We start from the raw sequence: 26710 nt of genomic DNA, 5'->3' as shown, positions 1-26710 counted from the left end.
GTAGTCCCAGCTACTCAGGAGGCTGAGGCAGGAGAATGGCATGAACCAGGAGGCAGAGCTTGCAGTGAGCCGAGATCGCGCCACTGCACTCGAGCCTGGCCGACAGAGCGAGACTCCGTCTCACAAAAAAAAAAAAAAAAGAAAAGAAAATCAACACGGCAATATTGTACCCCAAGCTCTCTAACACTGTCAGTGCCACCTTAGCCAAAACTTGAATACACCAAGAGTAGGTGTGCATCTGTCAACTGCCATGGATCCATTCCCTGCCTTGTTTGGGCAGTATCCCCTGATTCTCCCATAGGGAACCACCCTTTTCTCTCATTCTCTTCCACTAGCTTGAGTGGAGCTCATCCCACTCTTGCTCCAGGGAAGGGAATATGAGTGAGGAATGGCCAATCACAGCCCCTCTATACCTTTGGCCAGAGTGACAGCTCAGGGATGGCATGAGACCTCGTTGGTCCAGAGATACTCAATTCTGGACTTCTGCTGGCAATATTAAGAAAAGAAGCTCTGTTTTCCCCCAGGAGTGCTAAGCTGATACCATGTAAGCCTGCAGCCTGCCTGAAAACGACACCCACAGGAAAAAGGTAAAGCTGAGAGGTGGAAAGAGGCTGATTTCTGATGGCTCCAAACACCTGGATTCAGCCATGGTTTCGCCAGGACAGACCATTCAGTGACGGGAACTATTCAATCCATTTGGGGCTTAAAGCAATTCTAGCTGGGTTTCTGTCACTTGGAACCAAAAATCTCGACCCCCACACAAAGGGGACCAGAATAAGGCCACAACACAAAAACAACCAAGTTCTACCAGCTGTAGACTTGCAGTCCCTGGTAAAGATGATGCTTCAGTAGCAATCAAATGATTCCATCACTCAGGCTTCTGCTTGGTGGCGGACATTTGTCAGTCCATGTCACACACAGCCTTGCCACTAATCTGGACAACAAACCACCCATGGCGTGTAGCAAACAACCTCTTGACTACTTCAATCTACCTGAGCTAAATCACTAACTCAGTTCAGTAGACAGAGACCACAGGTATGAAGTCTTCTACCACTTAGCAAAAGTAAAACCCTAACAGGAAAATTCCTTTCCAGTTTGCAAGATGGGAGCATTACAAAGAACGATGAAGCTAGAAACAGTTTCCAGCTCTCTGTGTTATCTTCTCAAACTTTCTGTAAATCTCAAACTGTTCTAAAAAAGTAAAGTCTAGGCCAGGCGCAGTGGCTCACACCTGTAATCCCAGCACTTTGGGAGGCGGAGGCGGGCAGATCACAAGGCCCGGAGATCAAGACCATCCCGGCTAACACAGTGAAACCCCGTCTCTACTAAAAATACAAAAAATTAGCCGGGTGTGGTGGCGGGCACCTATAGTCCCAGCTACCCAGGAGGCTGAGGCAGGAGAATGGCATGAACTCAGGAGTCGGAGCTTGCAGTGAGCCGAGATCGCGCCACTGTACTCCACTCCAGCCTGGGTGACAGAGTGAGATTTCATCTCCAAAAAAAAAAAGAAAAAAAAAAGGAGGAGGGTTTCCAGATGCCTTGTGTGTTTAAATAAATAAATAAATTCTTTCAACTATCTTAAACTTTTCCTCTCCATCCATACCGCCCAGGTCAAGGCAAGAGTGTATTAGGAACTGTCACATGTCACTGATAGGGTGACCAGTTTATACTAGTTTGTCTGGGACTTTCCCAGTTTTAGCACTGAAAGTCCCATATCCTGGGAAACCCCTCAGCCCAGGCAAACCAGGACGCTTGGTCACCCGAAGTGTCAGATAAATCCCAAGCCCCTTTCTCCTTCCAGCCTTGTTTCCCACAGCTATCAGCCCCCACCTGGACATGCCACAAAACCCCCAGGGTCCTGGTCACAGTGTTCCGCCTCCCGCACCTGCTGCCCACCGTGGTGGCTTCAGCTCGTTCTTGGAGAACCCGCGCTGGTGTTGCCTCCTCCAGAAAGCTCCCAAGAAGGGTTCCCATAGAACCCTGGGCCCATGGTGATCCCAGCACTTGTCACACTGTACAGTCACTGGCTCTACGGCTGTCTCCCCCACCAGCCTGCAAACTTCCTCAGGGAATGAGCTGTTCTGTACCCAAGACCCAAGATGTTTACTAACAGAGCCAAATGCAGAGTGGCACAAGCCCCTGGGTGGGCACTGGCTGTTTACAGCACTCTTTTCCAAGTCACTGGGGGATCTTCTAACCCCCTCACCAATACAAAAACCTCAGGTTCTTGCAGTTGTAATATGGATTAAGCTGATCTGCCCGATTCAGGGCAGGCAACTCGGGTTTCCAAAGAAGCATCCGATAGACATGTGATCTAAACAATGAACCCAGGCAGTTCCCAGGATACTGCAAAGGAACCAGAGACCGTTTACCATTCTCTGCTGGCTGGCAAAGATGCCCCATTGGCGATGAGACTCGGCCAAGTCAAAAGTGTCCTCAAACAGACTTATCGGGAAGTTTTACTCAGAAAGACAGTATAATGAGCACAAGCTCGGGAGTCAAATCCTGCCTCTGCCACCCTTCAGCTGCTGACACCTTGGGGCAAGTCACTGAAGCCCCTTGAACCTTAGTTTCCACTTCTGTAAAACAGAAACAATAATGGTTCCTGTAACTCACAGACTTGTGAGGACAAATGGAAAAAACACACAGGAAGTCCTTAGCAAGTACCTGGTACAGAATAACGCATTCGATATATTAATAAATTAAGGTAATTTCAAAGGGCTAGAGTTAAGCAGAGTTAGGGGAGAGCCTGCAGGTACCTGGATGCTGGCAGGAAGCCCAACCTCCTCTGGACAACTCCACTCCCCTCCTCAGCCACCTCCGCCCACTCGATAAATTCCTGAAATCCTTCAACCACTCCCTTTCCCGGCCAGCTGCCCTCCCATCTAAGATCCCTGCCTCCCTACCCACCCCATCCTTGTTCTGGGCCTCTTTCCTCCCCTTGTCTTCTCTCACCACCTCCTGCTCTAAAAGTGCCCCTCATCACATACTGAACCCTCCTGCTCCCCACTCTTCAAGACTCACAAACGTTTTACTGCTCCATGCTAGAAAGGTCACAGCTGAGAACTGCGGCCCTGCCACTACCCCTACCCCACTCCGGGGGACACATGAGAAGTCCCTATCTAATTCCCTCCTACCAATCCTTTCCACAGCCCCGTCTCCCTTCCACTACTTCCCACCATTTCCCTAACCCTATCCTCCTCCTTTCCAATTAGAAGTCTCAGGATCTCCCTCTGGAAACCTGCCTATTTCTTGACACTGAAGGCTTGTCTACTCCCCTCTTCAGCATCCCCACCATTTCCCTCCCGAAAGCCTTCCCCTTCACAGAGATCTCTATCTTTCATCATCCTCCACACCTGCCCCCAAATCCCGGGTCTTGGCCTGCATGCTCTTCACCTCTCCCCAATTCAACCATGCATTTTTCTACTCCTTAAGTAGCCAGAGAGCAGTACTAGATGCTGGGAATACAACTGTGAGCAAACCAAGCAGTCTCTGAAGTGCCAGTTTAATAGGAGACAGAAAGTAAGTATAAATTAAAAATACAGAATAATTGCAGAGAGTGGAGAAGCACTCAATGAAAGCAAGAGAAAGAAACATGTGATGGATAGGAATTGGGATGGGGGGAGCATGTTAGCTAGGGTGGTCTGGGAAGGCCTTGATGAGCTGATAATAAACACAGCTACCACTACTGGCCATCTGCAGATGGGGATCTGGAGGCTCAGAGAGGTGAAGTAATTTGCCCAAGGTCACACAGCCAGTAAGTGGTGGTGTCAGGATTTGAATGCAGGTGTGGCTGCAAAGCCAGCCTCTTAATTTCTGTGCACTCCTGGTCCCAAGACCCTATTTGCCATTTGTTCTCCCCCAGAGCTGTAGAGTCATTCCCTTCTCAAAGGTCTCTATTTTTCATCATCCTCCCCACTCGCCCCAAAATCCTGGTTCTCAGCGTGCATGCCTCCAGCTTAGACTCCCCTCGGAAAAGAATCTGTTCTTTTATAATAATTAATGCCGTTTATTGAGCAATTGTACTTGTTGTGAGCTTAACGTTCATTCTCTTATCCAACCAACCCTCAACACAACGGCAGGAAGCAGGTGCTGTCACTCTACCCATTTTACAAGTGGGGAACCTGAGGCCTAAATTCACATAGATAGATTCGGACCCAGATCTGCCCGACTCCAGGACCCAGACCATTGACCCCTAAGCTGTTCAGCTTAAGAAGCACCCCGCCAGGAAACTTGGTGGACACCGTCAAGAACAAAGTCTGTGTCCATAAACTGAAATCGCATTCTCTCGCTTTACAGGTGGGGATACTGAGACTCAGAAACTAAGCGACTCGTCCAAGGTCACACAGCCAAGAGCGACGGGGTCAGGGTTCGATCCCAGGCGCCCTGACTCCTGAGCCCTCGCTCTTAACCACCATACGGGCTTCCCCGGGCGCCCTTCGCCGCCGCCGCTCTCACGCCTCCTAGAGCCCGGACCCGGAACTCGGAGCCCCCGTCCCCCTGTCCAACCCCGCGGCCTCCCGCTACGCCCCCCACACTCACTTGAGGTGATCCAAGGAGTGGATGTTGCGGCCAGACTTGCCATGGCCCCCGCCCACCCAGCTCCGCGAGCGGCCAAACATGTCGGCGGCCCCGACCCGTCTCTCGTCTCACGGTCTCATGCCCGACCAGCCGAGCGGCCCAGCGCCCGCGGCGGCAGCACAAGCGGAGGATGCGGCGGCGGAGGTGGTGGAGGAACCACCAGCCGCCTTCCTTCCCGGCCCACAGCCCAGCACTGACATTCAGCCGGAACCGGCCGTTCGACCGCCGCGCTTTACGGCCGCCGCCGCGTGGGGTGCTGGGAAATACAGTTCATCCACGAGGCCTTCGGCGACAGGACTCCGCGAAGGGACTACAAGGTCCTGCGTGCATCGCGCAACCGCGGGCCTAAGGCCATCCAGAAAAGGCGGGGCGGGAGGAGGAGCGACCCGGAGAATCACCCCGGTGGGCGGGAATTGGAAGCTTTAGGCGCAGTACCGTAGAGGGAATCGGCGAAGGTGGGTCAAGGAAAGTCACCACATAGTAACAATTATTAGGTTTATAATAAGAATAAGAATAGTATTTGTCATGCGCGTCCGTGTGAAGAGACCACCAAACAGGCCGTGTGTGAGCAATAAAGCTTTTTTAATCACCTGGGTGCAGGCGGGCTGAGTCCGAAAAGAGAGTTAGCGAAGGGAGATAAGGGTGGGGCCTTTTTTTAGGATTTGGATAGGTAAAGGAAAATTACAGTCAAAGGGGGGTTGTTCTCTGGCGAGCAGGAGTAGGGGTCACAAGGTGCTTAGTGGGGGAGCTTTTTGAACCAGGATGAGCCAGGAGAAGGAATTTCACAAGATCCTATCATCGCTTAAGGCAAGGACCTGCCATTTTCACTTCTTTTGTGGTGGAATGTCATCGGTTAAGGAGAGGCAGGGCATTTGCACTTCTTTTGTGATTCTTCAGTTACTTCAGGCCATCTGGGCGTATACGTGCAAGCCACAGGGGATGCGATGGCTTGGCTTGGGCTCAGAGGCCTGACAGTATTGGATGGTGTATACTATGCAAAGCCACTGTCCTAAGGGCTTTACATATTAAGGTATTTAATTTTCACAACCATCCTATGAGTTGGGTACTGTTATCAAACCTATTTTATCATCACGGAAACTGAGTCACAGAGAGGTTGACTTACCCAAGATCATGCCGTTAATAAGTGGCAAAACCAGGGTTCATATCCATGCCCGCACCCTTATTTTTCATTCCCTTTATAAACCAAAATGACACTAAATAGGTAACAGCCTTATTTGTCCTGATAACCTTTTTCTTTTTCCACTTCGATTAAGTGTGTGTGTTGGAAAAACCTGCAAGCAGCAATGCACCAAACTGAAAATTTTGTACTTCCAGAGGATTCCTCTGGTCTTCACCCAGAATCCATGCTATTTCCCAAAGTAGCACGTTAAAGTGAAAAAGGAAATAACCCAACTTTCTGCATGAGCCAGAATATATCTAATTTCTCCCCTGGATTAGAAGTAGTAAGTTCGATGTGGGCAAGACTTCTCAAGTTTACCATCCATTCATTCATTCAGTCACTTCTATATATCATCCTTTTTAAAGGTCCACTGTGTCCCATTAACTCTGCTCAAGAAAGAACTGGGCCAGAGGCCAGTATTCTCCCCAGTGCCTAGCAAAAGGTTTGGCACATAGTAGGTGTTTAAAAAACATTGGTAAAGTGCATGAATGAGTAAAGGTTTGTTTCACCTTCAGCAGTTGGAGAAATGGATAAGAGTGGAGAGTTAACGGTTTGCCCTGTCATTCATATAAAGTGGGGCAAGACAAAGTCATGGGGCAGAAAAGAACAGGATCTGGCCTCCAAAGAAACACACCCAGGCTCAGAAATGTACGCTCCCTGGGCTCGTATTTTTCATCTGTAAAAAGTGCACACATACACACTACACTACCTTGTGTGCCTCCGATTAAGCAGTACGTGGAAAATACTCAGCTCAGTGTGGCCTGAGATTTAAAGGTGTCTTGAACTGCTTTGGAAGGCTCTTCGGGCAACATCATGTTTTCCTGAAAGACATGCGATGGTTACCCAAGAGCAGGGGGAACCAGTGGGTGGGACAGACTCCCTTTTCTGTGTACTTCAAGGTTGTTTGAATGTTTAGCCATGTGTATTACTGCTTTTAAACATGATTTACAAAGTAAAAAGAAACAAAAAGCAACCTTATGGTTGAAGATCTGAACTACCTCCCAATCTATTCAGGTATTCCTTAACTCTAGGATGCAGGTTCCCTAGTGGGCAGGCCTTCCAGCAACCAGAGTTTGGAGAAGCGAAGGGGACACTGGTTGATCACCATGAAAACTGGCGCTTTGGGAATGTCCAAGATTTTCAGGGCAACCGTCCGTCGCCCCTCCCCGACCCCGCCTCCTTTCAAAGGAGAAACGGAGTCCAAAGACGCATGCAGCAAGGTGCAGCGGAAGCCCGAGTTTCCTTCGGCTTTTGAGGCCTTAGCATTATGTCTAGGTTTGAATTGTGTTCAATCTCTTTTCCCTCCCGCTATTTGATATGCAGAGCGAATCTGATTTGAGATCTGAGCGCAGACCCGAACCAGGAAAGCAACTCAGACTAGAGCGCTCCGAGGGGCGGAGCGAAGCGGTTCCCGCCCCCTGGCGGCCCGGGCCAGTCAGCGCGGGCGTCGAGCCGGCCAATGAGCGTATGCAGGGGCCGGCCGGCGAACCGGCTCGGGGCCGCTCGGGAGGCGGAGCTCCGAGCGCGACCCGGAGGGAGACGCGGCGGCCGCAGCCATGGGCGCTGGGCCTGCGGGGGCGCGCGGGGGGGCGCGAGGACCTGCGAGGCCGGGCGGGAGAGACAGCTGCCGGGACCGGCCCTAGACGCTGAGCCGCGGTGGGATCCCCGCCGGCTGCGAGGCCCTGCGAGCGCCAGGGAGGCGCCTCGAGGGAGCCGGGCAGCCGCCGGCCACTTCAGGGGAGGCCCGTCTCGCCGTCTGGGCAGTCGAGAGGGTCTTGGGGGCACATCTGAGGGTGCGGTGACCCGCCCGGCGTATTTCGGGGCTTGGGGCGCGTTTGCCAGGGGACATCTGGAGCCCGGCGCAGCCTCTGTCGGGCCCCAGGGCACCCCTGGATGGCTGCGCTGTGCCCTCGCCGGCCGCCCGGGCGCCGCAGCGGCTGAGTTCGCCGGGATCGCCGGGCCGCCGCCGCCCTTACCACCCGCTGCATGCTCGGCGCCCGGGTCGCGGCCCACCTGGACGCACTGGGCCCCCTGGTCCCCTACGTGCCGCCGCCGCTGCTGCCCTCTATGTTCTACGTGGGCCTGTTTTTCGTCAATGTGCTGATCCTGTACTACGCCTTCCTCATGGAGTACATCGTCCTTAACGTGGGCCTTGTCTTCCTGCCCGAGGACATGGACCAAGCGCTCGTGGACCTCGGCGTACTCTCCGACCCCGGCTCGGGCCTTTACGATGCTGACTCGGAGCTCGACGTCTTTGATGGATACTTGGAGTAGGGTCTCGACTGCCGTTCCCCTCTTCCCTCGAGCCGCAACCCACGCCCTGGACCAGCCACCCAGATCATGCCGCCGCAGCTGGTTGGGGGCACCATCTGGACAGGGATGGTTCCCCAGGAGGAGATCCTCCCCTGCCTCCGAGGCCTGTAAGTGCCGTCTCTGAACAGGATGAGGGAGGTTTGGGGCGCTGGCAAGGGAGAGGGAGGCATCCCCAGGCCGGATACACACCCCTCCCTCAGCCTTCTCCTCCGTTCACCTCCTCCAGGTCTAACTGGATGCCAGGAATGGCCAGACCCCTCTTAAGCCCTTCGTTTGGGCTGGAAAGCTTCCCCCAGCAAAGGGGACAGTTGGTGAAAAGGAAGGGGACCCCGAGACTAAGTTACATTTGGGGTCACCCTGTGACTTACCCCCCAAAGCTTATGGAAAAAGCCTTCGCTTCCAAATCTATTTGAGGAAGAGCTGTTCGCTCCTCCCCCAATCCTCATCCTGGCTTGATGATGACCTTGGCTTTTGGGGGATTCTCGATCATCCTAGAAGGATAAAGATTTAGGGGTGTCAGAAGACACAGGCAGCCAGGCACGAATCACATTTGTACTGTGGCCCTTAGGTGGATGGGTGGGGATTAAGTGCAGGGGCTCCAGGCCAAGGCTGTGAGAGGAGAAATCTCAAGCAAAGAAGCCTGTACTTCCTTTTGGCCTTGGGTTTGCTGCTATTTTGGAGTCAGATTTCAGGGTGCCCCAGCTCATCAGTTCTGCAGCTCAGAACTGCAGGGGCTGCCAGTTTTGTAGGCTCCCTTCACAGAACAGGCAGTCAGGGAGCTGGTGCTAGGGCTCGCTTTGTCTGCAGTGTTTGCAAGCACTCAGGGGGCTCTTAGGTCCTCGGGAGAAGGGACCACAGGGTCATTGCACTGAGATGGTCAAGTCCTGTCTTTGGGGCTGTGACGAAGGAGCTTCGCATCCAGCATCCAACCCACTGTGTATGTGACAGGTAGGGAAATGAAGGCCCAGGGAGGAGTAAGACTTGGTCATAGTCACCAGGAAGAGAGGCAGCTGGACTCAATGAGAGAGAACACATGACCAGATAAGCTGTCAGGCAGCCTCCGGGACTGGTGAGGGTCACAGGGCAGGCAGGAACGCCTTGGCTCAGCCCCTGAGGCTGGACAGTACTGGAGTGTCACTTGGCACAGGGCCTAAGTGGCAATGAAGAGGGTATGCTGAGATATGGTGAGCCAGGGCTCCTTTTGGAAAATGGACACTAATGCCATTCACCCCAAGCAGGCTGAGTCCACCCCTCTCCTGCATTACCTGGCTTTGCCAAGACAACCACAGGCAGAGGGTGTCTTAGTTCAGTCTTCTATAACAGAATACCAGAGGCTGGGGGACTTAAACATTTATTTCTTACTGTTCTTATAAGGGCACTAATCCCATCCATGAAGGCTCTGCCTTCATGACCTAATCACCTCTCTAAGGCCTCACCCCCCAATACCATCATTTGGGATCAGGGTTGCAACATATGAAGTTTGAGGACACACAAACATTGAGTCTGTTGCAGATGGTGGTACAGGGTGGGGTAGGACCTACTGGCAGCATAGCTGGGTGCAGAGGGCTCTCCTAAGGGGTCCACAGTGAGATTTCTTTGAAGAAAGCTTCCGTTGAGCTCAGTAAGATCTTAGCAAGAGCCAAGTGCCAGCGGGAGCGTGTGCCAGCTGCTCTGCACACCTCCCCAGCCTGCCTGCCTGCCATCCGTCCGTTCTTTTACGGAACAAGCGCTTTTTTGTTCAGTACAGTGCCTGGTGAGTGAACACAGTGAGGAAGACAGACCCAGCCTTGGCCCTTTGGCACTAGGTGAGGAAGACTAGTAGGAACCCAAACAAGAGAATCAGATTTTTTCAGAGCTATGAAGACCGGCAAGAAGGATGTGAGCTTCCCTGTCGTGTTCACTGCTGTGTCCTCACCACCTAAAACTGTGGCTGGCATGTAGTAGATGGTCTCTGTAGGTGTAGACATGGAGTAAAACAAGTGAACCAGTAGAATAGAGATGGTGGGCTGCTTTAGCTGAGGGGTCATAGAAAGGCTCTCTAAGGAGATGATGCTTTTGAGCTGAGCCTTAATTCGATAGAAGGCTCTAGAGAAAAGCAGTCCAGGCTGAGGGTGCCAGTAGTCCAGTAGTGCCAAGACCTTCAGGTGAGAGAGAGTTGGTTTTTCCAGCAACCAAAAGGAGGCCCATGTGGCTGGAGAACAGCCCCAGGAGAGGTCAGTGAGGTGGGCGGGAGCCATACATGGAGGACCTGGAAGGCCATAGCCAAGAGCAGTGGAAAGCCATTGGAAGGTTCTAGGCAGGAGATGACACAATCACATTCCCATTTTGTAAAGATGACTCTGGCAGTTGTGGACAGAATGAGCTGAGGGTTAAGAGGGGAAGCAGGGACACCACCTCAGAGGCTGTTAGTTGTCCAGGCCAGACGTGACAGAGGCTTGGATGAGGGGAGTTTAGTGAAGATAGAGAAACATGAACAGACTAAGAACAACTCTCAGAAGTAGAACCTATGAAATCCATTCAAAATCTGTACTGAGCATTGATTCTATCGCACTCCTGGGTCTAGGCCCTTTGCATATGCACGCACTCATTCAACAGACTTTGACCCTGCCTGCTCTTCTGCCAGGCCATGTGCTAAGGCCCTGCGATCCCAAGATAAATCCCTGTCTCCAAGCCAAGCACTTGACTTTGAAGCAGTGTAACTTGGTGAAGAACGTCTTATTTTATCTCTTTATCACATCAACAGAAACACTTCCCCTTCCAAATGAAAACATTGGCATATTCTGAACTAAAAACTGAATCCCAAATGCTTCGACATATTTTGCAGCAAACGCTGTTTAAGCAGAAACACCAGGAAGTATCTCTCAGGGACACCCTTGCAAAGCTCTCGGGGTGTCAGGGCCTGACCCTGGGAAGTGGGGAGGCCTGGAGAAGTGGTGGAAGCCATGCACAGCCTTCCCCCCTCCCCACCCTCAAATCCAAGCCAAGGAGGCCTTGCCTCCAAGTGTTGAGGAAGCTCAGAACCCCGGGGTATGAGAGGGGTGGCTAGCAGCAGGGAAGCCGCCGGGAAAGACCTCAAGATGATCTGACCGAGCCTCATCTACAGGCCCCTTTCCATAAGCAGGGGAATGCCGGTCGTCAGTCCTGTTTTTTCTCAGCCATTCTCATGTGGTCACATGTGTTCCCCACACGCCAATCCAGGAAACAGTGACTAAGGGTAAGGGGCATGTCACTCAGTGGGGCCCAGGATGAGTATCAAGATGAACAGGTGCACCCACTTTTGCTCCCTCTTTTTTTCTCTCTCTCTTATGTGTGGACCCACATAATTCAGTTCTTCAAACACTTACTGAGCACCTACTTGAGGAGGCAGTATTAGGGTCATGGTTAAGAGCCAGAGCCCTGGGTTCACATCCTAGGGTAGCTGTGACCTTGGGCATGCTGCTTAACCTCCCTGTACTTTGGTTTCCTCTTCTAGAAAATGGAAATAATGAAAATCTCCCTTGTTGTGAGGACTAAGTGAGATAGACATAAAGCACTTAGACCTCCTTGTATATAGTAAGAGATGTTTTAATATTAACCACTCTTATTCATAGTCAGATATAATGGAAAGCGTCTTATACCCATGCCCTTGTGAGTGTAGAAACCTGCACCTATACTCGTGCACGAATATTTATATTCCATGAGCAAAAGAGGATAGGCTGCCTGAGTGCCAGGGAGGTCCAGGTCTAGCCTCGCTGGGGGGGACTTCCCACTCTGCCTTCCCAGCCCCAGGACCCTCAGGAGACCTTTCTTGCTGCCCTGTGGTCCCCAGGGCACCAGAACCCTGGAGAGCCGGCTCTGTAGTCTTCCTAGAGTGTTAATTGTTGCCCAGGAGCAGGGAATGGGGAATCAGGAGCTCCCTCCTTCCCAGGAGAAAGGGCCGCAGTGGCTGGCCTGGGAGCCAGAGAGAGTCCTCACGTCCCAGCAGTTCTGGTGCAGAGGCAGCTCAGTTGGATTATTTGTCCCAGTTCCTAATGAAAGTGAAAGCCCCTGGTACCTGCCAGCCCTCTCTTGGCACACAGCGAGCTGAAAATGCAGAGACTGGCGAACATTGCCACCAGAGTCGGCTTGTTCTGGTACAGCTCAGATTTAGAGCTGAGGGTTATCCGATTCATTGGTCTATCTTATTCCAGGCTTTACTAGGCTTCAGTTACCTTCCGACTAGGAACCACAGCTGCTCCTTCCTAACCTGGTCCCTCCTTGCCGATTTGTGGCCTGTGCCATCAGCAGAACCCTTGTGCTGGACATACAGCTGCCCAGCTCAGAAACCCAAACCTTCCGCAGGGACACAGTCAGATTTGAGTTATGGGAGATCCCACAGGCAGGGGTCAGGGCGGATGCCGGAAATCAGGCCAGGAAGCTGTGGCTGTCATCTAAGCAAGAGACAGACAATGGTGACACAGGGAGACGAATGTGCCCCCAGGCCTGGCCACCTCTCCAACTCTGCTCCGGACATGAGGCTCACCCAGAAGGTCCTTGGCCACAGGGTACATTGGTGCCAGCTGCGTCTTCGGACAGGAGAAAACCCCAGTATGTGTCTCAAAACAGTGAGATGTCAAGGGCCCCACTCTCTTAGTCCTGCATTATACAAACTGGAGATTTCAGCCAAGAAACAGGCAGGATCTGCCCCACTTATAACCCGTGTGTCTGTTTTGCTGAACTAAGAAAGTGAGGGCTCCTCTCAATTTGGATATTCACATTTCTGGTGTATCTGCTAGCTTTCCTCCCAGAACTTCTGAAAGCATAGTCTGCTTTTGGGAAACCCAAGATCACAATAAAAGTGGCAGACATCTTTATCCCCGTCTCACAAATCAACAGAGGCACAGAATGGGGAAGTGGCGGCCAAGGGAACAAAGCCAGGGAAGGCTGCCAGCCTGGTTCCCTGGCCACAGCACCGAGGGTTTGAGGGGCGTCCCCAGTGAGGGCTCCCCATCCCCGACTTTGGAACACCAGCTCATAGTTTCTGCCAAGCCTGTGGCATACACACTCTTGCTCCTTTTTCCTGAATAAAAAAATTTAAAAATAATTTCACACATGCGGAAAAGTTGCAAGAGCACAAAGAATGCCCACCCAAATTCACCAATTGCACCAATTAGCACTTTGCTCATGTACACGTGCATGCCATTCCCTGTTTGTATATGCATGCCTGTGTATACGCACACACGTGTATATGTGTAATTTTCATAAGCATTTGAAAATGGGTTCATTATGTACCTTTACTCCTAAATAATTCAGTGTTTATTTCCTTAGAACAAGGACAAATTTGCATAACCACAGTAGGGTGGTCAAAATCAGCAAATCTAGTATTGATACAATATACAATCCTATGACCAATCTCATCTACAACTTTATTGAAATTTTATGGGGGCTGAGGTGGAAGGATCACTTGAGTTTAAGACGAGCCTGGGCAACATAGTGGGATCCCATCTCTACAAAAAGTAGGGAAAAAAAAATAGCCAGATGTGGTGGTACACGCCCATAGTCCCAGTTACTCGGAAGGCTCAGGCAGGAGGATCGCTTGAGTCCAGGAGTTCAAGGCTGCAGCGAGTTATTGCACCATTGCACTCCAGCCCGGGCAGCTGAGCGAGACCCTATCTCAAAAAACAAAAAACAAAAAATTGTCCCAATAGTGTCCCTGAACAATAAAAAAGAGAGACTTGAGGTCCAGGATGCAATCCCAGATCAACTTTTGCATTAATCTCGAGCCTTCTTCAGTCTGGATCAGCTCCTCAGTCTGTCTTTATCTCTTGTGACATTGACATATTGGAAGAGTACAAGACTGGTGTTTTGTAAACTGTCTCTCAATTTGGGTTTGTCTGATGGTTATATTCGAGATTAGATTCAGATGAGGCATTCTTGGCAGGAATATTGCAGAAGTGAGTGTGTGTCTTCAGTGCATCTTACCGAGAGGCACGTGCCATCTGTCCCCTTTCTGGCAACGTTAACTTTGATCAGTTGGTGAAGGTGGTGTCTGCCAGGTCTCTCCACTGTCAAGTTGCTATTATTCCCTTTATAATTTGCAGTTTAAGATGAAATGCACTAGTTTTAGTGCTCCATTTGTAAAACTACTTTTTAAGGTGAATTTATTTTAAAAAGAATGTCTATGTCGCTAAAGAAAAAACCGTCATCACTTGGCATGGATAAAAACCCTAACTGCCAAAGTCATTAACTTTTGGCCAAATACCAAAGCCAGCTAAAGACACAGGGCATTGGCCTGCTCTCTTTTTGTTAAAAAGAGATTAACAACTGTCAGGTGATAAATATAAGACACCAGCACCAAACTGAACTTTCTCCTCTAAATAATCATAAGGATTGACCAAAAACTGAAAAGCAAATTGCTTGCTCACTATATGTGATTCCTTGTCACTTAGGATCACCTCCCTGTACCCTCTAAAATTGTTGCTTACAACTGCTTTGCAGTTGGACACATCTTGGTTTAAATCCCAGCTCCACCAACACCTCAGACTTCATCTGCTAAGCCTCGGTTTCCTTCTCTGTAAAACAGGGATAGTAGTAGCACCTGCCTAAGGGCTTGTGCAAATTAGATTGGGATAGTGAATGATGTATAGTCGGTGCTTGCTTAATGAGTGACGTGGTCAGTGTCAATGGTGTGTCAGACTCGAAGGGGCTCTAGCCTAGGAAGCCTTCCCCCTTTCCTTGGGCGCCCTTCCTCCTGAGGATTGGTTACCAAGGAGGGTGTGTCTGTGTGGGCAGCCTTTGAAGTAGCCCAAGTGCAGTGATAATTGGTACCCAGTGAGTCCCCAGATGATGCTAGTACCCTCACAGCTGCCATCCCAGGCCTCAAGCTTGGAGTGGTGGGGAACTCCCCCCAGGGTAAGGCTTCATTTCTGGGAGTCCCTCCTGGCAAGTGGCTTGGCTGGGTGGTTAAAAATAACTGCCTCTCCCACATCTCCATCACTTGCCCCAAGCGTCACCCTGTGAAGCCGCCAAGGAGGGTTCCATTAGACAAGGGAGGAAACTGAGGCAGAAGTTCGATGACTCACCTCAGATACCCATCTATGAGGTGGCAGCATTGGGCTCCTGGCCACACTGTCCTGATGCTTCCCCCAGTGAAGTGCTCTGCTGGAGGCGTCCCAGGGCGGCAGTGAATACGCAGCATCGGAGCAGATCGGCTTTCAGGGGCCCGACACCCCCTGAGCACCTACAGCTTTGCCCTTTTAACTGGCACCAGGCTCAGTTGTACAGGCCAAGGGTATCAAGCTAGAATTCATGGTTCCATTTTCATTGTATTTTTAGCATTGCCTTCTGTGTATGATAAATTCTACTGCTTTGGGTGTTATATAGTGGCATAAATGATCTTTTTTAAAAATTGGAGTTTAAAAAGTGCATTGATTTAAAATACTAAGTAAATAATAGTCCAGGTGGTTCTTGGATGTGGCAGGACCTGGAAGGAGGCACTGGGCAAGTGCTGTCCTTCCAGAGGCCTCAGGGAGTCTTAGATTTGGCGGCTGGAGGCACGTGGTGGACCAGGCATCTTCACAAAGCCCACTCCTGATCAGCTTTGGCAGCCAACGTGCAAATCAGAAGACAGGTTTGAGAAAGTGGTCATCATTTCTCTGTGACACTGGCTTTCCTCAGGGACATGGACCTGTGTAGAGACTGGCAGCTTCTCCTTCTGGCCACTAGGAGACGGCCAGACCCCAGCCATGCCTTCATCCTGAGATAAGGTAGAGACCCTCCTGCCACATAGCCTGTCACCAGGGTGGAGGATCAGAGTGGCTGCGTGAGCAGGGGAGGGTGCCATCTGTCTTTAGCCACTTTAATTGATTGTTTGGTACTTGAAGAAAGGAATGAGCAATGGGTTTCTAGAAGGCAAAGTCTTTGAAGGATGAAAAGTGCTACGGCTCTCAGAAGGCCCCTAGCCTTGAGAAGGTTCCTTGCCGGTATTGGTTTCTACCTGGGAACAGGTAGGGCTAAGGAGGGAAGGAACCACCACGTACGGATGCCTCATGTGTGCTGGGTATTGCCAGGCACTCCATGGACACAAACAACCCAATGTGGTGGGCATTGTCCCCTTTTCCAGATGAGGAAACCGGCCCAGAGAAAGTGGGTAACTTGTCTGAGGTTACACAGCCAGGGAGGAGCAGAACTACAATCAGCGCAGACAGGCTGAATCCAGATCTCACACCATTTGCCCTGAGGAGCAGGACAGTGGGCAGCTGAACTCCAGGAAAGAATCCTCTTCTACCACTTTCAGAGCCTCGCCCACCAGTGCCCCTAAAATGCCAGGCCCATCTTCTTACTTAAGCCACATCCTGAACCAGGCAGCTTCTCTGCAGAGTTATTGAGCTGAGACATTGCTTCACAAAGTGGATCTAGTGCCCAACTGTCATTCTGACTACAGAAGCCAGCCAGCCAGCCACGTCCTCTGTCCACCTTTGGGGAATGGCTTGGAATGAAGGGTTACAGTTTCAGAAAGGGGGAAAAAAATCTAGTGGCTGATAACTTGTGTGCTGTGCTCTAATGATGTCAGAAGTTTGGAGAACCTGCTGCCCTGGGTTCTATAAGCTGCAGCTCTGGGGTGCTTTTCATCCTGGGGCTCTTGGTGCCTTAGAGCAAACTTGTCTAACCCGTGGTGCGACCTGCAGGCTGCGTATAGCTCAGGACGGCTTGGACTGTGTCCCAACACAGATTCATAAACTTTGTTAAAACCTTGTGAGATTTTAGCCTGGCCAACATGGTGAAACCCCATCTTTACTAAAAATACATAAATTAGCCAGGCATGGTGGCATGCGCCTGTAGTCCCAGCCACTCAGGAGGCTGAGGCACGAAAATTGCTTGAACCTGGAACTGCAATGAGCCAAGATCATGCCATTGCACTCCAGCCTGGGTGACAAAGCAAGACCCTGTCTCAAAAAAAAGAAGAATTTCTTTTTTGTTTTTTTGGTGAGTTTTTTGTTTGTTTGTTTGTTTTTGATTTTGTTTTATTTTTTAGCTTATCAGTTATCTTTAGTGTATTTTATATGTGGCCCAAGACGGTTCTTCCATTGTGGCCCAGGAAAGCCAAAAGATTGGATACCCCTGACTTAGAGAAAAGGGATGAACCTGCAGTGCCGAGTGGTTTCGGCTTTGGGATCAGGCCACAGAGGTTCAAATCCTGGCTCTGCTGTTTATGAGCTGTGTGGCCTTGGACAGCTTGCTTAACCTTTCTGAGCTCCATGTGAAATGCAGGGATGATGGTCCTACTTTGCCCCACGTCCTAGAGTTGTTTTTGAGGAATAAGTGAGTTAAGACATGAGTTAGAGTAGTACAGGGTGAGCACAAAGTAAATGCTTCATAAATGTCAAGTGTTGTCACGATTTTCATTTAGGGTTTGCCAAGGCTGCCATTGCAAGACACAGGAGCAAAGGGGTTGATCTCTCATAGCCAAAGTGGGTGACAGATGAGAATTGAACTGTGTCCCAGGACATCCTCCAGCCCTAGATATAGAAGTCTGGGGTCACATCCTTGTCCTCGAATCACTGTGTGACTTCAGGCAGAGGTCACCACCCTCTCTGGACCCTTCTATTCTCTGTTGTGGAGTGAGTGGGACCAGCTGGGATCAAAGCCCTCAAACCTCATACAACACTCAGCAGCTTTTCCTCTATCTGCCTGTTACCTGAACTATTAACAGTTTGCTTGAAATTGGCTCCTTTTAAAGTGAAATGTTTTGAAAAGAGAAACTTTCGTGTTTTTGAGACAGAGTCTCACTCTGTCACCCAGGCTGGAGTGCAGTGGCGTGATCTCTGCTCACTGCAACCTCTGCTCCCCCAGCTCAAGAGATTCTCCTGCCTTAGCCTCCTGAGTAGCTGGGACTACAGGCGCCTGCTACCATGCCCAGCTAATTTTTTTTTCTTTTTTTTTTTTTAGTAGAGATTGGGTTTTGCCATGTTGGCCAGGCTGGTCTTGAACTCCTGACCTCAATTAGCCATGTTGGCCAGGCTGGCCTCAAACTCCTGATCTCAAGTGATGCACCCGCCTTAGCCTCCCAAAGTGCTGGGATTATAGGCGTGAGCCACTTTGAAAAGAGAAACTATATTACTACCAGAAATGGAAACTTGGCATCACTTGCTATAAATAGAAGGCAACCCTACAGATAAACACAATGAAAACAGGAGTGTTCGTAAATTCCACATGTAACCCATTGAGACTGGAGATTTGCACACAAGAGAGCAGCTACAGCCAGACTAACACCTGGCTGGGACTGTTGGGGATGCTGTTTGTGGTCACAGGATTGGGAGAGGAGTGAGGTCCTCACTGAATGATTCTATCTTCTCCCTTTTTTTTTTTTTTTTTTTTGAGACAGGGTCTCTGTCACCCAGGCTGGGTGCAGGGGCACAGTCATAGTTCATTGCAGCCTTGAACTGCTGGGCTCACGCAATCCTCCTGCCTCAGCCTTCCAAGTAGCTGAGACTACACCATGCCTGGCTAATATTTAAATTTTTTATGGAGACAGAGTCTCACTGTGTTGCCCAGGCTGGTCTCAAATTCCTGTCCTCAAGTGATCCTCCCACCCCAGCCTCCCGAAGCGCTGGGATTACAAGCATGAACCACTCTCTCCAGCTGATTCCATGTTCTCTTAACACCCCGTCCACACAAATCTGAGATGGGCTCAAGGATGACCGCAGGCCTTGGAGATCTCTGCAGCGAGCATCTGTGCGGCTGAATCTGAGTAAAGGATTCTGCTCCGGGCTCCTGGCCAGCAGGTGTCTCAGGAGCAGCCTGGTGGAGGGCAGCTATGGGGAGACATTAGCTCTGCCTGCACTTACAGCCTGGGGGCCAAGCAGGCTCTGGAGGCAGAGAAAGGCCTCAGCAAAGAAGGGCAGGTCGACCTGCAAGGAAGAGTGAGTGGAGGGAATGGGGCAAGGCACCCACAGTCTCTGCTAAGGTCTCATGGCACTTAGCAGGGTCCTCAGCCTCTGCTAAGAGCTCAGGAAATGGTAGCTGCTCTCATTCAGACTGTTTCCTTCGTTATTACCAAGCCAGTGCCAGCTTTGCCTCTCATAGCTGTGCATCTTTAGGCAGGTTACTTGGCTTCTCTGAACCTCAGTTTCATATCCTATACAATGATAAGAACCTCCGTTTCTTATCCTATACGATGCATGAGTCTCAATGGAAACAGTTCCGCCCCCTTAGGTCAACCTTGGAAATAGGGTAGGAGGGCATTTTTAGTTGTTACAGTGACCAGGGATGCTACTGGCACTGAGTGGCCTGGAGCCAGGGATGCTGCTAAATACTCAGTGCCCAGAACAGCCACTCCACATCCAAGAATTGTCCTACCCCAAATGTCAATAGCACCCTGTCAAACACCAATACATGTCACATGTTTAACATACAAGTTCTGCGAGATGTTCAGTGAAGTTTGCGGGAGGGATAGTCTGAGCTGGCACATGAGGCTTGGAATCAGAGCAGGGCTCGAGGGGGCTGCAGAGGGGTTGGGCATGGGAACACGAGGTGCTGCAGAGACACTGGCACCCAGCTGGGCACATAGAGAAGGCAGTGGGAAACGGGGACTTGCCAGGGGGCCAGGCCATGGAGATGATGCTGCGTCCTGAGAGAGGGAGCCAAGTGGGGCTGCTCAGCGACTTGGCTGTGGCCAGTGCCTTCCTGTAGGTTGCAAAGCATTTTTCCGGGCAAGGTGGGAGGTGTTGCCAAGCCCTGCCCACTACCCAGCGCTGGCTCAGCTGGCCCAGAGCGGCAAGTCAGCCCTCAGACCCTGGGTGACTCCTGAGCAGACTGCACCAGCGTCCCTCTCCTCCCAATAAACAGGACAATCTTTCCGCTCCCGTGCAACAGTGTGCTGGTTCTCCAGCCCAGGGCCTCTGAGAAATGAGGCAAATTCATTAAAAAGAGTTTTAATAAAAATTGCAGAAAGACATTTTCAGCCTGAGTCTGGGGCTCCCAGTGGTTCCCCAAATTCAAAGGATGGAGGAAGACTTCCCTGCCCCACCCCAAACCTCCTGAGCCTCATGGATTGGTCCCTGTCCCCAGCCAACATGTTGGCAGGGTGGGGCTTCCATGCTAGTAACCCCCCTTTTTCCTTCTTGTTAGGCCTGCTCCCCTCAAAAGCTTCGTGCCAACAGAGAGGTTCCTGTTTGGACCCAGGAGAGTAGAAAAGAGATTGGGACTGAGAGCTGAGGTTGGGAAGGCACCTGCTCCCACAGAAGTGGGAACTCAAGGGGCGTCCCACGACCTCATCTGCCCGCAGCGTCACACCGATGGCCTGGTCTTGGCTTCTGATTATTTGCAGCTGCGATGGAAGTTTACAGGAACCCATCCAGAGTTTGCCTCCCCGCACTTCACCCCGGAGCGCACCTGCTTCCCCCACTTCACCTTCAGAGAGGACACTTCAAACTGCGGACACACACAAAAGCAACTCCCAGCTCCGTGTGATGTGAGTTGAGCCTTCAGGCCAGCTGGGTTTAGCCCGAGGCTGGTCTTAGATGCAGCGGCTGTTGCAGGGAGTGACTCAGAAGAAAAAGCTGAGGAAGCTGTCGGGGGCTGAGGGTGGGATTCTTGCTTCTTCATTTCAGGTTACTCGTTCTTCAGCAAGTTGGCAAAAGAGACATCATGCTGGGGAGGGCCACATGACTCCCCTGGCTAGAAAGGCTTTTCTGACAGTATGAGTGTTGTGCCTACTTAATTCTGATAAACCTGTTTAAGCAATACTTAGGAGGCTGACTTCTTTGGATTAAAAAAATGTATGCAACTCCAACCCCTGGGGCCCTGCGTTTTTTTTTTTTTTTTTTTTAACTTTGAGATTCGGGAAAGGAGTTCTAGGCAGAACCCTGTGGTTGACAAATAGCAGAAGATAAGGGTCTCCCAAGTTGGAGATCCAGGGGGGTTCAGAGAGTCTGCCCCAGTCGGGCTGGTGTGAGAGTCCCAGGCTGGCCCTCTGCCCCACTCTACAAGCCAGGGACAGCATTTGGGGTGTGGTGGGAAAAGCCTGAAGGCCAAACTAGAAACCAGGCCTGAATCCTATAGAGATGGCAGTGGGTATCCTTTGCCAGGCACGTGGTAGACCTTCATTAAAGATATGGGGAAAGGCCTTGGCACGGTAGCTCATACCTGTAATCCCAGCACTTTGGGAGGCCAATGCGGGCAGATCACTTGAGGTCAGGAGTTCAAGACCAGCCTGGCCAACATGGTGAAACCCCACCTCTACTAAAAATACAAAAAATTAGCCAGGTATAGTGGCGCACACCTATAGTTCCCAACTACTCGGGAGGCTGAGGCAGGAGAATTGCTTGAACCCAGGGAGGCAGAGGTTGCAATGAGCTGAGATCGTGCCACTGCACTCCAGCCTGGGCAACAGAGCAAGACTCTGTCTCAAAAAAAAAAAAAAAAAAAAAAATTGGAAGGATTAAATGAATGAGTGGAATTCGGTCAACTTGCAGTTTCACGGAATACTAGCAGTAATTCTCTCCAGTTTGCAGAGCACTTGACTTCAAAGCACCTTCACATACACACCGAGTGAAGCAGGGTACAAATGATTAACCCCCTTCTACAGGTGAGGAAACTGAGGTGTGGGAGAGTAGAGGCGGCAGAACTCTGGGGAAAGACAGTTGTAGCGCCACTTGCCCCCATGCAATGCTAAAGAAAGAAAAGCTACGAAATCTGAAAAGAAGACATTTGAGAGGCCCAAGGAAAAAGATGAGCGTGAGGAGGGAGGCATTTGCCTGCAGAGAGAGGCCTGAGAGGAAAAATGACCATTTGGAAGGTGCACAGATTTACAATCCACTGGACGTGGAATTGCACCATCATGCCCTGATTCCTCTGAGCACTGCTCTACCACCTGACAAATGGGGTTCGGGGCACTTCCAGCACACTGTGCCTGTCCCTGCAGATAGGTCCTCCAAAGAAGTCAGAAGTCCATTCCCTTATAAGAGTGTGACTGTAAGTATCACTTAGATCTGTGACATGGAGACAGTGATTTATCCACACTTATGATGACTGTGTGTTAACTACAAAAACATGTCCCTCTGGGTTAAAAGGCTCCACACCAGCACTGCCAGCTTGGCAAGCAGAACCCAGACTGGTTTGCAGCCCCCATGTTCCCCCTTGACCAGGTGCCTTTGTGCAGTGTACAGACTGGCCAACCTCACCTGGCAGCCCTGTCCAAAGAGTTTTTTTAATTTGCTAAAATATAAGACTCACCAGGGCAGGAACATCTTATTCATGACTGTGCACTCAGTATGTATTTGTAGAATGAATAAAGCAAAGTTAAGATTCACGTAGCCGGGTCTGGATCCCTCAGACTCTCTTGACACCCACCTCTCACTTGCTGGGGAGAGGAGCAGAGCTTGGGAACCAGGCTGATCCTGTGGGCACTGGGGCTGGTGAGCTGGGGCTGAACAGGCAGCTCCCATTGCCACCAGGAGTAAGCTAAGCTGTCTTGAATTGGGGCTTCTGGGCAGACTATGCCCCAGTGGAAAGCAACAGTCATGCTGGCAGCTCGCTGGGTAGAAAGCGGAGCTGCCAAGTCCCTTTCGGGCTCACTGCAGCCAAGGTGGGACTCCATCTCTGCTAAAAACCAGCTCACTCCCAGGACAGAGCTGTATGTCAGAGGCAGAGGCAAACATTCCCCTTGGTACAGCTTTTGGTGCTTCAACCTTTCTCATCCCCAAGCAATGAATTTTCCACTGAATTTTAGGAAGCCACAAAGAAAAATCCTCTCAGAAAAGAGGACTTGAGTCAAGGTGGGCTCTGGTGAGAGTGTGTGTGTGTGTGTGTGTGTGTGTACGTGCACACATGTACATGCGACATGTGGTGAAAGGAGGGTGGGTAGGAGAGCAGCAACCCGTGTCACACTGGCCAACAAAATATGGCAGAAGTGGGCTGGGTGTGGTGGTTCACATCTATAATCCCAGCACTTTGGGAGGCTGAGGCTGGAGAATCACTTGAGGCCAGGAGTTCAAGACCTGCCTGGGCAACACAGTGAGACCCTGGCTCTACAAAAATAAAAATAAAAATTAGCTGGGCTTGGTGACTCACACCTGTAGTCCCAGCTATTCGGGAGGCTGAGGTGGGAGGATCACTTAAGCCCAGGAGGTTGAGGCTGCAGTGAGCTGTGATCATACCACTGCATTCCAGACTGGGCGACAGAGCAAGACCCTACCTCTTAAAAAAATATATATGTGCAGAAGTAATACTGTGTGACTTCTAAGGCTAGATTATGAAAAGTGGTCTCTCTCTCTCTCCTCCTCTCTCTTTCTCTCTCTTTTTGGGACACCCTCCAACCTAGCCACCATGCTATGAGGAAGCCCAACTAGCCCACATGGAGGGGTCCCAGCCAACCGTTCCTAAGTGGAACCGAGGCCCCCAGTCAACAACCAGCATTGCCTGCTAGACATACAGGAGAACGAGTCTTCAGGTGACCCCAGCCCAGCCCTCAAGCTGCCCCACCTGACACAGAGTAGAACAGAAGGAGCTGTCCCCGCTGAGCCCTGCTCAAATGACAGATGTGTGAGCAGAATAAATATGTGTGGTGTTTTAAGCCACTATGTTTTGGAGTGGCTTGTTATGTATTATATAACCAGAGCAGTGGGTACCCCAAAATGGTAACAGGGTATGAACTCAAACCCTGGACCTGCCTGTGACATTAAAGAGACATTTATAATGTAGTGAAAAAAGACCCAGGAAATGAAGCTGTGCTTCCAGTCTGTTCCCCTCTCACCACCCCATTAGTGTCCCATTAGCTGTTTCCCTGCTAAGGGCCGGTGCATCTGGCCAGGCCTAGCTTTGGCCTTGGCCAAACAAAGTCAGTGCATTGAGTCCCACAGACAAAAGCAGCTGCCACAGAAGCCCAGCCTGTTGCAATCTGGGGAATTAGTAGGCTGGAGGTTGCCCATCAGTGTCTTCTGAGTGCCCGGTGTGCCCTATCAAAGTGTCTGGTCGGAGAGCAGGGTGGAGAAGTACTTTCTCTGTGGCTGGGTGCGGTGGTTCACGCCTGTAATCCCACCACTCTGGGAGGCTGAAGTGGGCGGATCACCTGAAGTCAAGAGTTTGAGACCAGCCTGACCAACATGGCAAAACCCTGTCTCTACTAAAAATAAAAAAAATTAACCAGACGTGATGGTAGGTGCCTGTAGTCCCAGCTACTCCGGAGGCTGAAGCAGGAGAATTGCTCGAACCCAAGAGGCAGAGGTTTTAGTGAGCCCAGATCGTACCACTGCACTCCAGCCTGGGCAACAGTGAGACTCTGTCTAAAAATTAAAAAAAGAAGTACTTTCTCCCCAGGGTTGCAGGGCCCTGGGCAAGCAGAATGGGGCTGCCTCCGTCACTCTCTCTGGCCTGGCCGTGGCTGTCCGCAATGTCCTGCAGGGAAGGCCTCAGGGCTCCTGCGTGGACTGCAGCTGCCACCAGGCATCCATCCAACTGGACGTTGAAGAAGCCTGGAGCCGGGTCTGTGTCTGTCAGCAGAGCAAGACGTGGTTCATTCCGCAGCCGGGCAGGGGCCAACCCTGAACCAGCAGGGGCCGGGTGCCAGGACGCTGAGGCTCATGGGATACAGCCTGGAGAAGAGCCGTGTCCACAAGTACCCAGTTCAAGGTCCAGCGTGATCGGTGTTCTCAGAGAACGTGCTGTAGGGGGAGGAGACAGGAGAGGGGGTTGGACACTCTAGGAGGGGCAACTTGACACCTGGGAAGGGTGCTATCAAGATGGGGAATGGGAGGGGCAGTGGGGAATGGAGGTGAATGTGCAGCCCAGTGCGGGGAGCACAGCGGTGGGGGACAGCAATCTTCATAGTGAGGGGCAGGAAACTTGTCAAGCAAGTTCATCTGAAGACAAACCCGGAGCATCAGGGCAGCCATCAAGCCAAAACAGCAGCTGGGAAGGCTTGGAGTCCCCAAAGGAAGCTCTTCTAAGCACTGAGGCTGGGTGATGTGGACGGCCAACTTTCCTGTCCCCTGGTCTCTAAGCCTGACTACAGGGATCAAGCTCGCAAAGCCTGGATGACAGCTCCACCGAGCCCAGGGTGGAGATGGGGGGATGTCTCTGATGATGTGATCGTCCAAGGGTGGTGGCCCAGCCCCACCTGTGTCCCTCCTGCGTTTTATGAACGCCACGTTCACAAGGACACTGCCCCCAACCCCCTGTGGCTCTCCCCTCCCAAGCCCACCCTGGTTACCCTGTCCAGAGCACAGCTGGGATCATCTCAGGCTGATCCGTGAATCCTGTTGTTGCAGGTGTTCCTGGACACTGAATGGGATGGTGGGCGTCCACATCCTGCAAGGGGGAAAGGGAGACAGAGCCAGGTTAGAGGAGAGAAGGCGGTCTGGGGCTCTAATGACAGCTGCCTCCAAATCCCTCCTTCCACCCAGCCTAGAACCTTGGGTACTTTTCCCCTGGCAAGATACAGACCAGTGTGGGTCATGGGGAAAAGTGGAAGCCTAGGAGGCCCGAGATTCCTTTATGGTTCTGCAACTGACTTGCTGTGTGACCCCAGAAGTTTAGTTAACTGCTCTGTGCTTTATTTTCCTCATCTGTAAAATGGGTCTCGTAAGACCCACCCTGTGTGTCTTAGAAGATACGAGTGATTGTGGAGATAAAAGTGCTTTGAAAGAATATAAAGTAACCACTATTGGACATCATGGTGACTTAATAAAAGATAAACTTGAACCACATGAAATTGCCAATTTTACAGGTCAAAAATGGGTGGATGTCAGCAATTTCATATGGTTCGGCCTAATATAGCATTTATTGAGCATTTTTGTGTGCCAGCTACCGTTGTTATAAGAGCTTTGTAGGGCTTGATTAGTTTAAGCCTCACAAAACCTCTTGGGTGGATATTATGACCATCCCCACTTTACAGATGAAGAAGCTGGGGCCAGAGGGGGCAGTGTCTGCTCACCCAGGGTTGCAGATGGGTGAAGGGAAGAGCGTGATTTGAGCTCTGGGATGACACTGGGCCACATGCCTGGGGAGTGAGTTGTTCTCCACCCACCAGGTTTGCCTGGACTTACGCCAGCGTCTCCACGTGAGGACACTTCCGAAGGCTGGCAGCGAGCTGCTGGGCCCCGGCAGCCGTGAACTTGTTGTACTGAACGCTGGCAAGAGAAACTCACTTGGGGCCTGACCCTTGGGACTCCCCAGCTCCAGACCAAGGCCACCCCCACACCCAGCCCTTCCAGGACACCCAGGGAGAGACCCTCAGTGTCCCCCACCCCGGGCTGAGCCACCCACCGCCCAGACTCCCACACTCACTCCATCACCCGGAGGGACACCATGTCCGGAAGCACACGAGCCAGGCTCTCGGCTCCCATGTCACAGATGCAATTATTGTACAAGCTGTCAGAAACAGAAGGGAAGGGATTGGAGGCCCATACATGGTCAGCCTTCCAGAAGCCACCACCCCTAGGTTCCAGAAAAAGCCTGGTCCCACCATCCCTGAGGGAAGGGACTAATATTTATTGCATAACAGAGCCTGGCATTGTGCCAAGTACTTACATAGACCATTAGAATGGTTCCCATTTTCCAGATATGAAAATAGAGGCTAGGAATGAATAAGTGACTTGCCCAGAGTTTCTTTCCCCAGGTCCCACTAGTCCTCTTGTCCAGGGCTGTGGTGATTGCTTCTAGGGTCTCAGTGTCCCCTGC

At 51.2% G+C, this 26710-nt stretch overlaps 3 protein-coding genes across 13 annotated transcripts in view; 1 reads left to right on the top strand and 2 right to left on the bottom strand.

Moving 5' to 3' along the window:
• CLEC16A (C-type lectin domain containing 16A) overlaps positions 1-4817 on the bottom strand; it is a 239611-nt gene extending 234794 nt beyond the window's left edge. For 2 of the 4 annotated variants that reach the window (XM_073015174.1, XM_073015175.1), the window contains exon 1: positions 4543-4817. In XM_073015174.1, coding sequence (XP_072871275.1) covers positions 4543-4622 — 80 coding nt within the window. In that variant the 5' untranslated portion in view covers positions 4623-4817. The remainder of the gene's footprint in view (positions 1-4542) is intronic. The other 2 variants (XM_007985728.3, XM_037989855.2) reach the window with 1 other exon arrangement.
• A 2452-nt stretch (positions 4818-7269) lies between these two features.
• DEXI (Dexi homolog) lies at positions 7270-20825 on the top strand. The gene is made up of 2 exons (XM_007985703.3): positions 7270-8181; positions 20162-20825. Exon 1 carries the CDS (start codon positions 7748-7750, stop codon positions 8033-8035), a length of 288 nt encoding a protein of 95 aa, XP_007983894.1. The 5' UTR covers positions 7270-7747; the 3' UTR covers positions 8036-8181; positions 20162-20825.
• Positions 20826-23591: 2766 nt separating this feature from the next.
• The window catches only part of CIITA (class II major histocompatibility complex transactivator), a 60857-nt gene continuing 57738 nt past the window's right edge, over positions 23592-26710 (bottom strand). For 7 of the 8 annotated variants that reach the window (XM_073015170.1, XM_073015171.1, XM_073015172.1 and 4 more), the window contains 4 exons: positions 26318-26401; positions 26077-26160; positions 25242-25339; positions 23821-24693 (listed from right to left, as the gene is read on the bottom strand). In XM_073015170.1, coding sequence (XP_072871271.1) covers positions 25264-25339; positions 26077-26160; positions 26318-26401 — 244 coding nt within the window. In that variant the 3' untranslated portion in view covers positions 23821-24693; positions 25242-25263. Of the gene's footprint in view, positions 24694-25241; positions 25340-26076; positions 26161-26317; positions 26402-26710 lie in introns of all 8 variants that reach the window. The other variant, XM_007985572.3, reaches the window with a different exon arrangement.

Source organism: Chlorocebus sabaeus, chromosome 5 (assembly GCF_047675955.1).
Source record: "Chlorocebus sabaeus isolate Y175 chromosome 5, mChlSab1.0.hap1, whole genome shotgun sequence".
Classification (NCBI taxonomy): Eukaryota; Metazoa; Chordata; class Mammalia; order Primates; family Cercopithecidae; genus Chlorocebus; species Chlorocebus sabaeus.
This window is presented reverse-complemented; position numbering and strand designations above follow the sequence as displayed.